Source organism: Ornithorhynchus anatinus, chromosome 1 (genome assembly GCF_004115215.2).
Source record: "Ornithorhynchus anatinus isolate Pmale09 chromosome 1, mOrnAna1.pri.v4, whole genome shotgun sequence".
Classification (NCBI taxonomy): domain Eukaryota; kingdom Metazoa; phylum Chordata; class Mammalia; order Monotremata; family Ornithorhynchidae; genus Ornithorhynchus; species Ornithorhynchus anatinus.
The window spans coordinates 59,828,435-59,845,460 of record NC_041728.1 but is presented as its reverse complement, the minus strand read 5'-3'; the positions used below and the strand labels follow the sequence as shown (position 1 = coordinate 59,845,460).

At 41.1% G+C, this 17,026-nt stretch overlaps 1 protein-coding gene across 3 annotated transcripts in view; it reads right to left on the bottom strand.

Moving 5' to 3' along the window:
* The window catches only part of EML1 (EMAP like 1), a 204,870-nt gene that overhangs the window by 73,687 nt on the left and 114,157 nt on the right, over positions 1 to 17,026 (bottom strand). For all 3 annotated transcript variants that reach the window (XM_039911997.1, XM_029067993.2, XM_029067999.2), the window contains 2 exons: positions 14,782 to 14,964; positions 246 to 378 (listed from right to left, as the gene is read on the bottom strand). In XM_039911997.1, coding sequence (XP_039767931.1) covers positions 246 to 378; positions 14,782 to 14,964 — 316 coding nt within the window. The remainder of the gene's footprint in view (positions 1 to 245; positions 379 to 14,781; positions 14,965 to 17,026) is intronic.

Below are 17,026 nucleotides of genomic sequence, written 5' to 3'. Positions count from 1 at the left end.
CTTCTCTTTCGCCAAGATCTTTATAGATTCCTAGATTTGTGTCAAGATACAATAGCTAAAAAGCAAGGAAACATATTTTAGAATGACTAACATTTATTACAGAAACATTTATCATTCAGCATTTAAGTACTGCTTTAATATAAGCTTTAATTCCTAATCTATGACTTTCAAGGTGCTACATAAAAAAGAAAAGTGACTGAATTGTCTTCACAATGTGTTGATATACATTTCTGGGTTATTCCTACCTTTTAGTTGCTGGTGAAATCGTTTCTTTCCTGGCCCCTGAGGGGGAAGGCAGAGAGCCACTGGGTTTCTTTGGTAACACAGTTCCATTATTAACAGTAGTTCTTAAAGGCAGTGTTTGTACCAGGGGTCTTGCTAGAGAAGACAAGCAGAAAATAAAATCAGAGCTTGACCTGAAAAGATACTTATTCCTTAAAAGAGGAGAGGATATCCTGTAAATTGCAACGACATTACTTGAACCTAATCCATTACATTAATTTCAAAATTAGAAATGCAAATAAAAGTGATGTCATATATCAATTCTTTTCAACTGTTCCATCTACCACTGATCACGACGTGATAAATTTTTACTAATGCCGATATCCTAATCCTAGTTCTTGTAAAGTCATCCAGTGAGAGTACCAGTATCCTATTTTGGTTTTAAAGGTAGTAACTAGCAAAGGCCATGGCCCCAGCTCTCCATCTCAGAGAGAGGATGATTCAAAACCCAACTGCCAAACCCAGAGATGCCGTCCGTTTAGGTGAGCACGGACCCCTGCATGTCATGAGTCTTCTCTGGATCAACGAATAAATCAATCCATATTTATTTAGTGCTTGCTGTGTGCACAGCACTGTACTAAAACACTTAGGAGAGTATACTGTTATAATATAACTGAGTTGGTAGACCCGTTCCCTGCCCACAATGAACTTAGAGTCTAGAGGGGATGGCTGACAGTGAGGTAACAACGCACCATGAATGAGCTGCCTCCCAAGAAGATATAGCTACTAACCGCCATCTAGTTTTAAGCCAGGAAGGAATGTGGAAATTCTTCCTCTCCAAGCCAGAGTCAGCAAAGGAAATAAAAACTGGATCCCACTGAAATGCTTGTAAATGAAAGGGAAATTGTGCCACAACACAGAGGCCATGCAGTTTTTTTAGGGTATTTGTCAAGCACTGCGCTAGACACTATTCTAAGCACTGGGGTAGATTCAATGAGTTTGGACACTGTTCCTGTCCTACAAGGGGCTCACAGCCTAAATAGGAAGGAATTGGATTTAATCCCTGTTTTACAGTTGGGGAAACTGAGGCACAGAAAAGCTGAGTTACTTGCCCAAAGTCAGACGGTAAGTAATTGGCAGAAAGACCAGATCCTCTGACTCCCAAACCCTTGCTCTTTCCACTAGGCCCTGCTGTTTCTAATGTAGTGAAGAATCAGACACCATAGGGAATTTAGCTGAACTTCTCGACTCCTGCAGCCACAGGAGTTAAAGACTTCTCCAAGACAGAGTGTATGGAATGACGTAATTTGAAGGGTAACCTACGCCCATAGTCTCATCTGAGTCCCTTATCTTGTACCAGGATCTCTGTCACGTGATAACAAACCTGAACTCCTGAGTCCTTTTCCACCTTGAATAAAATCACATTAAGTAAATAAGCAGACTGCTTTTCTTTCTCAGGAAAACAAATGTATTAATTCTTACAATTTAGAGGGTTTCCATAAATTCACACCTCCCTGGATTCATAAGGTTGATCCATAAAAATGCCAAGAATTTCTGTTCTTCCTTACAAACCCTGAATTTCTTCTAGGGCACCAAGCATCATGGCCTGGGAGTTACAAGACCTGGGTTCTAATTCCAAATCCTCCACTTGTCTGCTTTATGACCTTGGGCAAGTCACTTAACTGCTCTGTATCTCAGTTTCCTCAACTGTAAAATGGGGATTAAATCCTACACCCTCCTACTTAGACTAGGAGCTCCATGGGGGACAGGGACTGTGTCCAACCTGAATAACTTGTAACTACTACAATGCTTAGATCAGTGCTTGACACATATTAAGTGTTTAACAAATATTGAAATAATAGAGAAGCAGCGTGGCGCAGTGGAAAGAGCACGGGCTTTGGAGTCAGGGCTCATGAGTTCGAATCCCAGCTCTACCACTTGTCAGCTGTGTGACTGTGGGCGAGTCACTTCACTTCTCTGTGCCTCAGTTACCTCATCTGTAAAATGGGGATTAAGACTGTGAGCCCCAAGTGGGACAACCTGATTCCCCTGTGTCTCCCCCAGCGCTTAGAACAGTGCTCTGCACATAGTAAGCGCTTAACAAATACCAACATTATTATTATGGTGTTCAAATTTCAAAAGGAAAGATCATCAAAAGCCTTGGATAAAGTGAATACTCTGTCTAGTAGCCATCCAGAGAAACAAGCGTCATTCTCTCCCTTTTTTGAAGTCTAATCTGTATATTAAATGCTCTATTATAAAAATTCAAAGATTCAAAGGTTGCTTCTAAGAGATGGTTTGGTTTTCTGATTTCTGGAACCCATTCAGCAAAAAAAGTTTTTAATCTTGAAACTAAAACATTACCAAAACAGAACCCAAGAATAAAAATCAGCAAACTCACCAAGAAAATAAATGATTTAGTATTGATTAAAAATAAAATAAAGCATGCACTGTTTCAGAAAGATACTTGTTAAACAGTCTTATTAATTCAAATTAAACATTCTCAAAATGAAACAAATCAGGCAAAGTTGTGAAGAGTCACCGAAGCAAAAAACTAAAATGGTGGAAGTTTAATTGGAATCATGTTCTAATAGAAAGGATGCGCTTTTATTGCAAATGCTAGCAAGTATAATAAAACCAAGCTTATCTTATCTGTTGAGATTTCTTTTCTAAAAGATAACAAGAAATGTACTGTTTCGCTTCAAATCAAGAAAATGTTGCATTTAAGACAATTCTTTAAAATATATTGCAGAATGAAAAACTGATCCTTCCATACTTTCCCCTTTCTCCATACTTCACGTGTGTTCCACTTTTCTCACCTCTGTATGTAAGTAGCGTGGCCTGGTAGAAAGAACATGGGGGTCTGGGAGTCACAGGACCTGGGTACATTGATTTATTCATTCATTCAATCATATTAATTGAGCGCTTACTATGTGCAGACCTCTGCACTAAATGCTTGGAAAGTACAATTCAGCAACTAATAGAGACAATTCTTGCCCACAATGGGCTCACAGTCTGGAAGGAGGATTTTAATCCACGCTCTGCCATTTGCCTACTGTGTGATCTTACGTATGTCACTTCACTTCTCTGTGTCTCAGTTAGCTCATCTGTAAAATGGGGATTAACACTGTGAGCCCCATGAGGGCTCACATGCGTCCAACCTGATTAACGTATATCTACTCCAGCACTTAAAACAGTGCTCGATACATATTACGTGCTCAACAAATATTAAAATAATAATAATAGTTACCATGGGCCCTTTTTCCTCTCATCAGACACTCCAAATCAGTTCTCCTCCTGCACCATTTTTACTTGTTGGCAGAGTCAGCATAAAAGACTACTTGGAGACATGATTTGGGGAAGCAACAGGAGAAAGTCAGAGATAAATATAAAGGAGACAGAGGGATGGGCACAGAGGGAAGAGCAGAAGGAGACGGAGACAGAATCAGAGTAGAAGTTAGGAGAAAAGTAGCATGGCCAAGGGGAAAGAGCATGGGAGTCAGAGGACTGGGATAAGTCACTTCATTTCTCTATGTCTCAGTTTACTCGTTTGTAAAATAGGGATTCAAAGCTTGTTCATTCATTCATTCAATTATATTTATTGAGTGCTTACTGTGTGCGGAGCACTGTACTAAGTCCTTGGAAAGTACAATTCAGCAACTTGGAAAGTACATTTCAGCAACAGAGACAATCCCTACCCAACAACATGCTCACAGTCTAAAAGGGGGAGACAGACAACAAAACAAGTAGGCATCAATACCATCAAAATAGATATATAGAATTATAGCTAATTCACATCATTAATAAAATAGAGTAATAACTATGTACATATATACACAAGTGCTGTGGGGTAGGGAAGGGGGTAGAGCAGAGGGATAGAGTAGGGTTGATGGGAAGGGAAGGGGGAGCAGAGGAAAAGGGGGGCTCAGTCTGGGAAGGCCTCTTGGAGGAGGTGAGCTCTCAGTAGGGCTTTGAAGAGGGGAAGAGAGCTAGTTTGGCGGATGTGAAAAGGGAGGGCATTCCAGGCCAGAGGTAGGACATGGGCCAGGGGTCGATGGTGGGACAGGTGAGAACTAGGCACAATGAGGAGGTTAGTGGCAGAGGAGTGGAGTGTGCAGGATGGGCTGTAGAAAGAGAGAAAGGAGGTGAGGTACGAAGGGGCCAAGTGATGGAGATCTTTGAAGCCAATAGTGAGGAATTTTTGCTTCATGTGAAGGTTGATAGGCAACCACTGGAGATTTTTGAGGAGGGGAGTGACATGCCCAGAGCTTTTCTGTAGAAAGATAATTCGGGCAGTGAAGTGAAGTATAGACTGAAGCGGGGAGAGACAAGAGATTGGGAGATAAGAAAGGAGGCTGATGCAGTAGTCCAGTCTGGATATGATGAGAGATTGTACCAACAAGTTAGCAGTTTGGATGGAGAGGAAAGGGCAAATCTTGGCGATGTTGTGAAGGTGAGACCGGCAGGTTTTGGTGACGTATTGGATGTGTGGGGTGAATGAGACAGCGGAGTCAAGGATGACACCAAGGTTGTTGGCTTGTGAGATTGGAAGGATGGTAGTGCTGTCCACAGTGATGGGAAAGTCAGGGAGAGGACAGGGTTTGGGAGGGAAGAAAAGGAGCTCAGTTTTGGACACGTTGAGTTTTAGGTGGCGGGCACACATCCATGTGGAGATGTCCTGAAGGCAGGAGGAGATACGAGCCTGGAGGGAGGGAGAGATAACAGGGGAGGAGATGTAGATTTGGGTGTCATCTGCTTAGAGATGTTAGTTGAAGCCGTGGGAGCGAATGAGTTCACCAAGGGAATGAATATAGATGAAGAACAGAAGAGGGACAAGAACTTACCCTTGAGGAAGCCCTACAGTTAGGGGATGGGAGGGGGAGGAGGAGCCTGAGCCTCATGTGGGATAGGGACTGTATCTGACCTGATCATCTTGTATCTACCCCAGTGCTTAGTAGATAAAAAAAGCTTAACATTTTTCATTCAGTGCTCTGCACATAGTAAGCGCTCAATAAATACTATTGAATGAATGAATTCAATCGTATTGAGTGCTTATTGTGTGCACAGCACTGTACTAAGTGCTTAACAAACACCCCAGACTATCTTCTAGATTGTGAGCTCACTGTGGGCAGGAACTGTCTCTCTTTATTGCTGTATTGCACTTTCCCAAGTGCATAGTACAGTGCTCTGCACAAAGTAAGCACCCAATAAATACGACTGAATGAATGAACCACAATTATTAAAGACAGAGAGATCTGAGGCAGGGAGAGGGACAGAAGAAGAGAGAGAGAATCAGTGAGATGGAGTCAGTAGAAAGGAAAGAGAATGAAAGTGGAAGGAACACATATGCAGGCACCTTAAACATGTTTTTCTTCCTAAATATATCCCAATACTTCCCCCCAAAAAGGGTTAAGATGTGTTCTCTCAAAACCATTATTCCCCTGATCCTAAACTCGAATCCCTTACACTGAGAGCCCTATATGAGCCAGGGGTTGTAACCAACTTGATTATCTTGTATCTACTCCAGTGTTTAGTCAGTGCTTGGCACTTAGTAAGCCCTTAAATACCACAATTATGATGATTATTATTATTAGAAAAGAGGCTAAGAAGGGATGATGGAAAAAGACTCCCAGTGCCAGTGCCCACAGAATATATCTCTGTAACTGCCTACAGTGCTATCTGAACAGGAAACTATTCATTAGTGCTAAAAATAGGACAAATAATCCCATTATCTTGGTTTTAGGGCAAAACAGTAGTTAGAAATGGACATTTCATACCATTCTGAGGCAAATGAACACCAGTATGGCCTTATGGAAAGAGTACAGACCCGGAAATCAGGGGACCTGGGTTCTAATCCCAGTTCTGCCATTTGTCTGCTCTGTGCCTCAGTTTCCTCATCTGTCAAACCAATATTAAATATCTGTTCTCCCTCTAACCTTAGATTGTGAGCCCATGTGAGGCAAGGGTTGCCCAACCAGAATATTTTATAACTATTCCAGCAATTAGTACAGATCTTGGCACATAGTAAACCCTTAAGAACTACTAGTTCTTATTAACAATAATAATAATTAATAATGATAAAAATTACATCCAGTTTGGTTGTTTGATTAATCATTATTACATACTCCTCTCTTCCTTAATATGATGGAATTCTTCAAAATTCCCATGTGATCTCTGAGTGTGGGGCATGGTAAATATGTGAAACCCAAAGCCTTTTGTTTCTCCTTCAGAAAATCAGTTTTTCTCATGTGGAAAGGAGAAACAGTGTTCTTCACATAGTAGATACTCAATAAATGGCGCTACTGATGAATGTTGAGAAAACTGTTGCCCTATTTCTAATCTAGTGATACACTGATATATTTCTTCTAATGACCTGACAAAAATAATGCTCCTCTCCTTGAAGGTCCCATATCACTAGAGGACTGACCCCTCAATCCAGAGAAAGGACTACTGAGGTCCAAAGGCAAAACATCAGAGTTTCCTATCTGAACAAGTGTCACTACTGAATCCAGCAAAATTACTGATAAAGGCTATCCATAAACATCCATAAATTGTTCCATAATAAAACTGCCTTTTAAAGACTGTGATGTTTTCCAAAGAGAGGCACAGCACACACTTTCCCAAGATCTTCGGTGTGCTGACAAGGCCTCACGTGGCTCTCCTCCTACTTCACTGACTGCTCATTCTCAGTTTCATTTGCTAACTTTTCTTCCTCCGGTCATCCCCTAACTGAGGGTGCCCCACAAGTCTCTACCCTGCTTCTTCCTCTTCTCACTTGGCACTCACTTTCTCCATTTGCTTATCTGCCCTTTGCAAATGATTCCCAAAACTACCTTCCAAGCCCGCTCACCTAATATCGCTTATCTGCAGGACATTTCCCAAACTGACCTTCTTATTCTCCCTACCCAAACCTGTCCTCCTCCTAACTTTCCTATCTCTGTTGACAACATTGCCTCTTCCCTGTCCTGGAAGTCTGTAACTTTGGCATCCATCATCTTTAACTCCTGTCTTTCAGCCATCTGCTAACTTTTGCCAACACTTCCTTCATAATACCCCCTGAAACTGCCCCTTCCTAGCCACGTATACCCAGTTAGGCTACCACATCAGCTGCCTCGCTGGTCTCCCTGTACCTCCACTATTAAGTCCATCTTCCTCACACTGCTGTAGGGAAGCAAGGTGGCTTATTGGAAAGAGCACAGGCTTGGGAGTCAGAGCTCGTGGTTCTAACTCCGGCTCCACCACTTTGGGAAAGTCACTTAACTTCTCTATGCCTCAGTTACCTCATCTGTAAAATGGGGATTATGACTGGAAGCCCCACATGGGACAACCTGATTCTATCTTGTAACTACACCAGTGCCTAGAACAGTGTTTGGCACAAAGTAAGTGCTTAACAAATACCATTATTATTAAATGATCTTCTAGCTACATTGCTTGACAACATGTTTTTCCACTCCCGTGAAACCTACAATGACTATCCAACTCCCACCACACCAAGAAGGAACTTCTTAACATTGGTTTCAAGGGTCTCTATTTTACATATCAGTTCTTTTCAACCACTTCTCCCCAGCTCACACTCTTCACTCTTCCCAAATGCCCCATCTAACTGTAACTTGCTCTTGACTGTCCCACCTCTGATCCCCAACCAAAACTGTTCCTCCACACTGCAACTTCCTGCAACCCCAAATTCAACAGACCACGGCTCTTCTTAAATTCAAAGCCCATCTACTCCAGGAAGCCTTCCCCAAATAACGCAAAAGCACCCCAGTTACATCGGCCTCTTATGGCAATTATGTTCTTTAACTGTACACACAGCACTTGTTTACATGCACATAGTTTATAAATTTACACATTCAATTATTTTTTTCAGCTCATTCATCCTGATCTTCTACAGGATATCTATCTCTCCCATTAGACTCTATGCTTGAGGGCAGGGATACTACCGAGCTCTCCCCTTCTAGACTGTATGCTGGTTCTCGGTAGGTAACACGTCTGCCAATTTTTCTGAATTGTACTCTCCCAAGCTCTAAGTACGGTGCTCTGCACACAGTAAGTGCTCAATAAATACCACCGATGAATGATAATACAGTGCTTAGCAATCAGATGGCACTCAGTAAGTAGCACTGATGACGATGCTGTTAAAATGAAAGATGGATTTGTTTTTGCAGACCTGCTAAGCTGCTGCTTCTCCATTTTCTCTTCAATTTTCTTACAGGGTTTTAAGTGTGTGGAAAGAAAAGAGAGCTAGAAAAATGTTTCACTATCTTTAGGCTTAAATGGAAATTTGATTAATCTGTTCTTTACTCCTTCACCTAAATCATCAATAACTTGGGGAGAACTGATCCCGGAACCAATCTTCACTAGGTTACTAGAGTTCTGGCTCTTTCTCTGCTATCAGCTCGGCTATCTCCCCTAGTGTAAGGCTCCAAAAGATTTGTATTACCGAGCAGAAAGCTATAAATTAAGAGGCTTTTAAAAACATGTTCATTTGATTAGCCAGTGGTTAAAGATTGTGGGTGGTTAATTGGGTCTCTGCCACTGAAATGAAGAGGAATGGAATAGTCTAATACAAATGCCTTCATACTGGGAGATAAGAATTCTCAAATTATGTAGTTCCTAGCTGTAACTTAGATTTCTGCTTTGGCCTTGAGCAAATTCTAATGTTTTTGACCCAGTCACCCTGTAATAAAGGGGAGAAAATAATTACCTGGGTGTGGGGAGGATTAGTATCATTACTTCCACCTAGACTCAGGAAATTTGCTCCCCTATCTTCCATCCTATTCATTTGAGAACACTTGCGGCTGTCATTCAGTTTTTATGTGAACTGAATACCTTAACAGGCAAAAGAGACCACAAGCTTATTTGCACACAGAAGAGCCGCTATGCACAGGGAAAGATTTCCATGAGAAGAGATGCTACTTGTCGCAAGTGATTAAGCACATATGTGGAGAAAGACCTGACCAGCTTGCCCATCACTCCATGTGGCACAGTGCTTGAAAGAAAGAGATTACAGATATGATGCTTTAGCTTTAGATCCTCTCACTTTATAAGGGAGTCCTCCCTCAAAACAAATATCAAAATCCTCCTTTCATGATTTGATGCAATGAGCTTCGGGTGATGCAGCAAAAGGCTCCATGAGAAGCTGGAGGATGAAGAGTGGGAAGCAGCTTGGTCTGGTGGAGAGAACATGGGAGTCAGAGGACCTGGGTTCTAATCCCATATCCACCATTTGTTTGCTGTGACCTTGGGAAAGCCACTTCACTTCTCTGTGTCTCAGCTACCTCATCTGTAAAATGGGGATTAAGATGCGAGTCCCAGGGGAGGAATGGACTGTGTCCAACCTGATTAATTTATATCTACTCCACCCCTTAGTACAGTGGCTGGTTTAATAAATACCATAAAAAAAGAAGAAAAGAAGAAAAAAAGCATGCCAGCCAGCAAAATTTAACAGTTGGGCTGATTACCCCTTAAATTCATTATAGGCAGGGAATGTGTCTGCTAATTCTGTTGTATTGTACTCTCCCAAGCGATTAGTAAGTACTCAAATAAATACTACTGATTGACTGATCGATTTAATGGCTTCAGTTTGCCAAGATCATCCTGAAAGTTTAGGTTGGGCCACCGCGCCATGGGGTACTAACTGATGTCCACTCTACCCAGTTGTCTCTTATTGCATGTAATCGTATTTACAGCGTGCTTACTTTGAGCAGAGCACTCTATTAAGCACTTGGGACAGTACAATATTACAACAGACATATTCCCTGCCCACAAAGAGCTTACATTCTGGGGCCACTGCCTCCTGATAATAATAAATTATATCAACAGTGGCAATTGTTAAGCAGTTACTATGTGCCAAGCACTGGTCTAAGCACTGGGATAGATACAAGTTATTCAGGTTGGACACAGAGTCTTTAGCCCACATGGGGCTTACAGTCTTAATCCCCATTTTACAGATGAGGTAACTGAAGCCTAGCGAAGTAAGCGGCTTGTCCAAGTCACACAGCAGGCATGCAGCAGAGCCGGGATTAGATTCCAGGTACTTCCTCCCAGGCCCGTGCTTTATCCACTAAGCCAGGCTGCTTCTCTGATTTGAGGACTAGGATCTAATGCAGGAACGGGCCTACGAGATGTGCTGATACCCAGCATGATCAATTCTTTTGTACTCTACTGTCTTAAAATTCCAAACACAGATTTGGGACAATTATAATGCTAAGGAATGCCCCATAGCTTAGTATTTAAATAAACCCTTCTGGCTTGCAGGGACCAGGGGTGGTGGCATGATGGACTGCAGTTACATGAGTTGAAATGCAGAGCATGTTTTCTGTTCAGAAGCTTTCAGAAGGCGTGACAAAACCCAAGTTACTACATTATCAAATATGAGTTACTTAGTATGAGGAAAGTACCTACAAAAAAAATCCAATCGACTAACACTGTGAAATTGCAAGAAGTGTTTTTTCTGATCAAAGGAATTTCAGAGCACGGAGAAATAATCTGGTTAGCAATGTGGCCTAAGAGTAAGAGCACAGGCCTGGGAGTCAGAGGCATTGGGTTCTAATTCCATTTTTGCTACTTTCCTGCTATGTGATCTTGGGCAGGCCACTTAATGTTTCTTTGTCTCAGTTCCCTTTTTGCAGAATGGGGATTCAATACCTGTTCTCCCTCCTACTTACTCTGTGGGCACCATGGGGGACCTGATTATCCTATATCTACCCCAGTGTTTGATAAAGTACTTGGTATATAGTAAGCATTTAACCACCACTATTATTATTATCATGAATCAGATGAGGATCAGGCCAATAGACACTAGTTGTACATACAAATAATATATATGTGTGTGTATATATATATATATATATATATATATATATATATATATAATAAAAATGAGATGACAATCCCTACTCAAAGAAAATTACTTTTTAAATGAACACTACTATAAGTATAATATTAGAGAAGTAGCATGGTCTAGTGAATACAACACAGGCCTGGGTGTCAGTAGGACCTGGGTTCTACTCCCTGCTCTGGCACTTGTCATATTTTACTTTTGTTTTTTAACCACAGGCTTTAGAAATCTACAAGATGCCCAGTGGATTTCTTTTTTTAATACTCTACATTTCTTCAGGTCTCACTCCCTGATTCAGTGAAACCCAGATACACCTCTTCAAAAATCAAAGAAAGGCTAACGAAGCACTACCATTAGCAGTTCCCCAGAATTCCTTTTCCCTATAGATAGAAATTAATTAATGGGCAATGACTAGATGAAACTCTTAACATTTACTTTAAAATAGGCCTTAAGGAAAAAAGGCAATATTTACAGGCGGGACCTAGAAAGAGTAGGACCTCAGTGGGGCCGAGAAGGGGGAGAAACATCCATTACACTTTCTAACAACCAGGATGATTGACAACAATAAGCTTAGTATCATTTACAGTCAGAGAGTGAGAAAGCAAGAGGCCTTTGAGGTGAATATTGTACCTGAATCATAAATTCGATGATAATTAGTAGACCCTATTATTCCAACCAAGGTTGAAATCGAAAGCATCCCATTATACTCAAAATAGTTAGCAGATTGACTCCTTTATTATCAAACAGGGTTCTCATGTTAAATCACTAAAAGAGAAAACCTATCCAGTCACATATTTGTTAGTAACTATTCTGTGGGATTAGACTCACTCTTTTAAATCACTGTTTTGAGGTGAGAGAAAACATCAAAATGTTAAATGTTAACACAGCAGATACTAGCAATGGATCAATTATATTATTCCTGGTCAGTAGCTGTTTAAATTATTTTAACATTACTTGTCCATTGTTATGCTTTGATGCCTTACCTGGAACAGCAGCACAGACATGTTTATCAGTCTCTCCAGTAGATGCTTTTTTAATCATATTCTGATCTAAGGATTAATAAGGCTATTAACATCAGCAGTAAAAAAAAAGACTTTTAAAAGGAAAAATTAAAAATGGAAAGACTGGAAGCTAAACTAGATTCTGGATAGACAATTGAACAAACAGAATGTCAAAGTCATTAAACAGCTCCCTGAGTTTCAATTATAATAGATTTAGGCATAAAACGCATTCATATTCATTATATTTGAAATGCATCAACAAAAACTCAAACACTGGTTCCACAGCTTGGGTGGTACTCTTATAGCACCTATAATTACTGATGCTGATAACACCAGCACCAGCGACCCTTGACCCCTATGGCTTCAGGGCACAAGCAGCTTCTAGGATGAAGCAGGATGACCCAGTGGAAAGAGCACAGGCCTTGGAGTCAGAGGACCTGGGTTATAATCCCAACTCTGCCTCTTGCATGCTGTGGGACCTTGGGTGAGTCACTTGACTTCTCCATGTCTGAGTTTCCTCATTTGTAATATAGGGATTCAATACTTCTTCTCCCTTAGACTGAGAGCAGTTGAGGGACACAGTCTGTGTCCAACCTGATGATCTTGTAACTACCCCAGCGCTTAGTACAGTGCCGAGCCCAGGAATGAGAACTTAAAAAGTACCACATTATTATTAGCCCCACTGTTACTATAATTTCTGGGCCCCACCATTTTCTGTATCCCCATTCCCATTCACTTGGTCTATCTCGATGACTGTTTGGGGGAGGGAGGACCCCCAAAGCAGTTGCAGACAGAGGCAGAAATCCTACAGAACTCAGGAGTCATGGAAAGAAGTAGGCAGCAAGGAAGGGAGGAAAGGGGAAGAGGAATGGAGGGAGAGCGGGAGGGAGAAGAAGGGGAAAAAAAACCAATGAGAAAATAAAAGGTCATGGCATGTTCAAGATCAATGAAGCATTTTTCTACCATAACAACAAATAATATGCACTGCCCTGCCTGTCTAGTCTTTCTAGAATCTTGAGCTTTATTTATGTAACTACTTATTCACTCGAGTCTCAATAAATCTGGTAGGCCTTTCTACTATATAAACTGGAAGCGATTAGTACATGACATTTACTGTAATGATGAAAATGTCCGAAGAACTGGAGCTGGACACAGGAGACATTGTTCTAATCAGCTTTGCTCATGAATCCCAGAATGACCTGGGATAGGCACTAGCTGTGGCCCTTGGTTTCTACACTGAAAAGTGAGGCAACCATTTCCCAAAGGAGCACACTCAAAATGCCCTCAACCCAGCACATCGCAAAAATGTAATTCCTGATGATGAGAACCACAAAGAATTGCTCCTTCCATAAAACAGCTCATCAGCTGATCAGTTGGTGAGCAGGAAGTCTCTTCTAGAGGCAGCTCTTCACCTTTTGATAAGGAATCCCTTTTTAGGATCCCAGAACACTGTAATCTGGTGTTCAGTGGAAGTCTGGATAGCCCACCCATTCAAGACAGCAATTAGAGAGACAGCAGTGTTACAATTCCCTGTTTTTGTAGTGACATTTTCACTGCAATTTCCTATTGTGCTTTTTACCATCATGTTTTGACATGTTGCCATTTATGTAAGAAAACTGTGAAGATGAACTAGACATCCAAAGCACCGTGAGCTTACAAATAACCAAAGGCATTATTAACATTGCTTTATCTAGGAACGATTTTTTTTCAAATGTAAATTTGCTCACATCCAACAAAAAGACAGCACACATGGTATTAGTACCTAATTCAGGTTGGATAAAATCCATCCCATTTGCATCTTATTTAGCTTCTTATAATTTGACTCCATTGCCCCTAATGAAATATTTTACATACTGAAAAACGATACCCAAAGATTAAAACATGAAACACAACCTCAATGATTTCACTGTATTCTATGATACCCTTTAGAGGAGCAGATTTATTTCCTTACTAGATTCCTTAAAATAATCCAGCTTCAGTTACATTACTCATAATTTTTAACCTTAAAATCCAACCGATATGGGCATCCTACATCAGTTATTTGTCACAATTTTCTTAAATGTAACTGTGATTAGACCACCATTAGTCAATCTCATTTTGAAAAATAAACAAGTCTGGCACAATCTGGCTCCAGGCAGAATTTGTTAGCTGCAAAGTAATTTGTTAAACACAAAAAGGCTTGTTCTAAGAGTGTTTGTACCTGGAGGTTTTCCTCTGAACTTTAACGTTTGTTTGACATTATGACTTATGGCTAATCTGTTTTCCAGAGTAAAAACACTGAACACTGCCGCTAGTAAAAAGCGTGTAGTGAATGGGCATTTGGATTCTTAGTGAACAGAACTGAAAAAGTTGTTCCAAGGCCCTTTAGTCAAAACCTTCAACAAAGGGGTTGTCAAAAACACAACAATGTTCTTTTTATTTGGACTTTAAAATGGAATCCAAGGAGTAGGATGACTCCCCCAAGAGCAAAGGAGCACTGAGATCATATTTTGGGGATACCCTAGAAAATGATCAGGCTTTGACCAATGATTATTTCTTCTCGTTTGAATTCTCCTCAAGGCATCATAACTATGACTAGGATTCATCTAGGGTTGCTTTCTTTTTAAGTTTATTCATTATTTACTCCATTTTTAAAAGAATGAAATACATATTGCCGGAACATAAGTCAATGAAAACAAACTATTACTTTGCTATACTGCAGGGATCAGAAATGTCTACCTTTGGTAGGTCCTTTCCTATTCAACATGGCCTGCTGCTCCTCTGTAATATTCAAACGCCGAACTACATCGGCCAGAGCTGACTTGAGCAGCTGGATATCATCTTCTTGCATCTGGACCCGTTGCTCCAGAGACGCGATGCGATCAGTTACCTCCATGCTACTTGCTGCTGAAGCACTGTCATCTAAAATAGAGAATAAGAAACTAAAGGTTATAAATAGGACAGCTAGAATAAAGGTTCATATCCTGAATTAGCACTTGGCTAGCACCTAATAATGATAAAAATGAAACATCATAGGCCTTATTTATTCTAAAGTCATTCATCTTTCATCTTCATTTTACCAATTTATGAGAACAAGAAATGTTTTAACTTCAAATCTTTATTCCACTTGACTTTATTCCTTCTAAAATAATCCCCCCATCCAGCATTATTTCATTGTATCCCCACTTCTTTGAACTCCAGCTTTCAAGTTCAATGTGTTGTGTTTTCTCTGGGTTTTGGCCAACTGTTGTTTCCCTATAAAAGATGTGCCTGTAAACATAAAGGGCCAGGATCCCAGTTTCTAGATCATTCTAGAGTAGTCTACATTTTGTCTGGTCAGTGTGTTTGGTTATCAATAGAATTTTATTCAGTACAGCTCTGAAAGGGACCATAAATAAAGCTTCTTACATTAAGGTATTCTTGATCAATCATTTGCATTTCTTGAGGGCTTACTTGTGCAGGTAAAACACAACAGAGCTGGTAGACCCAATCCCTGTCCATGACCTCAGTCCAGACACATAAGTATAAATAAATATGGATATGTACAATAATGCTGTGGAGCTGGGGGAGGGGTAAATAAAGGGTGCAAATTCAAGTACACGGTAGACTGAGAAGGGAGTGGGAGAAGAGGAAATGAGGGCTTAGTTAGGGAAAGTCTTTTGGAGGAAATGTACTTTCCGTCCATCAGGCAGTCAATCGTATTTATTGAGGGAGGGCTTTCCAGGCCAGAAGCAGGATGTGGGTGAGAGGTCAGCGGTGAGATAGATGAGACTGAGAACAGTGAGCATGTTGGCACTAGAGGCGTGAAGTGTGCTGGCTGGGTTGTAGCAGGAAATCAGGGAAGTAAAACAGGAGGGGGCAAGGTGATTGAGTGAATTAAATCGGCAGTTTGGAGTTTCAGTCTTATGCAGAAGTGGATGGGCAACCACTGGAGGTTCCTGAGGAGAGGGGAAATCTGGACTGAATGGTATGTGGAAAAATGATCTGGGCATCAGAGTGTAGTATGGGCTCAACTGGGGCAAGACAGAAAGGCAGGAAGGTCAGCAAGGTTACTGAAGGAGTAATCAAGGCAGGAAAAGATAAGCACTTGGTTTAACATGGTAGTAGTTTGGATGGAGAGGAAAGGGTGGATTTTAATGGTTATGAAGGTTGAAGTGACAGGACTGGGTGACACTGAATATGTAGTTGAATGAGACAGAGAACAGTCAAGGATAACACCATAATTAGAGGCTTGTGAGACAGGGAGGATGGTGGTGGTGGGATGATGGGAAAGTCAGAGGGAGGATAAGGTTTGGATAGGAATATGAGTTCTGGTTAGGATATGTTAAATTTGAGATGTCAGGAGGACATGCGAGTACAGATGTCCTAGAGCCAGGAAAATACATGGCTGTAGAAAAGGAAATCAGGGATGAAGACGAAGAAGCTTAATCATCCCTAAAATTCCAGCAATCAATCAACAGTACTTATTGAGTGGCTACTGTGTCTAGAACATGGTACTAGCCACTTGGAAGAGAACACCAGAGATAGGAAAGTAGCATGGCCTAGTGAAGAAATCATTGATCTGGGAGTCAGAGGACCTGGATTTTAATCCCAGCTCTGCCACTTGCCCGTTGCGTGACCTGGGGCCAATCACTTAACTTCCCTGTGCCTCTATTACTTCAACTGTAAAGTGGGGATTTGATACCTGTTCTTCCTTCTACTTAGACTGTGAGCCCCACGGGGGGACAGGGACTCTGCCCTACCTGATAAATTGTATCTAACCCAGCATTTAGAACGGCACTTGACACATAGTAAATGCTTAATAAACACTATTTAAAAAATAGACAGGATGAACCCTGCCCTCTAGAGGTATGCTGCCTAGCAGGAGAGACAGACACAAAGCAATTACAGGAGGAAGAAGAGAATGAAAATGATGGCTGTGTGGATAAGTAGTGCTTTGGTACACTGAGTGATATGTACCAAAGGGCTACAGATCCGAGTGCTG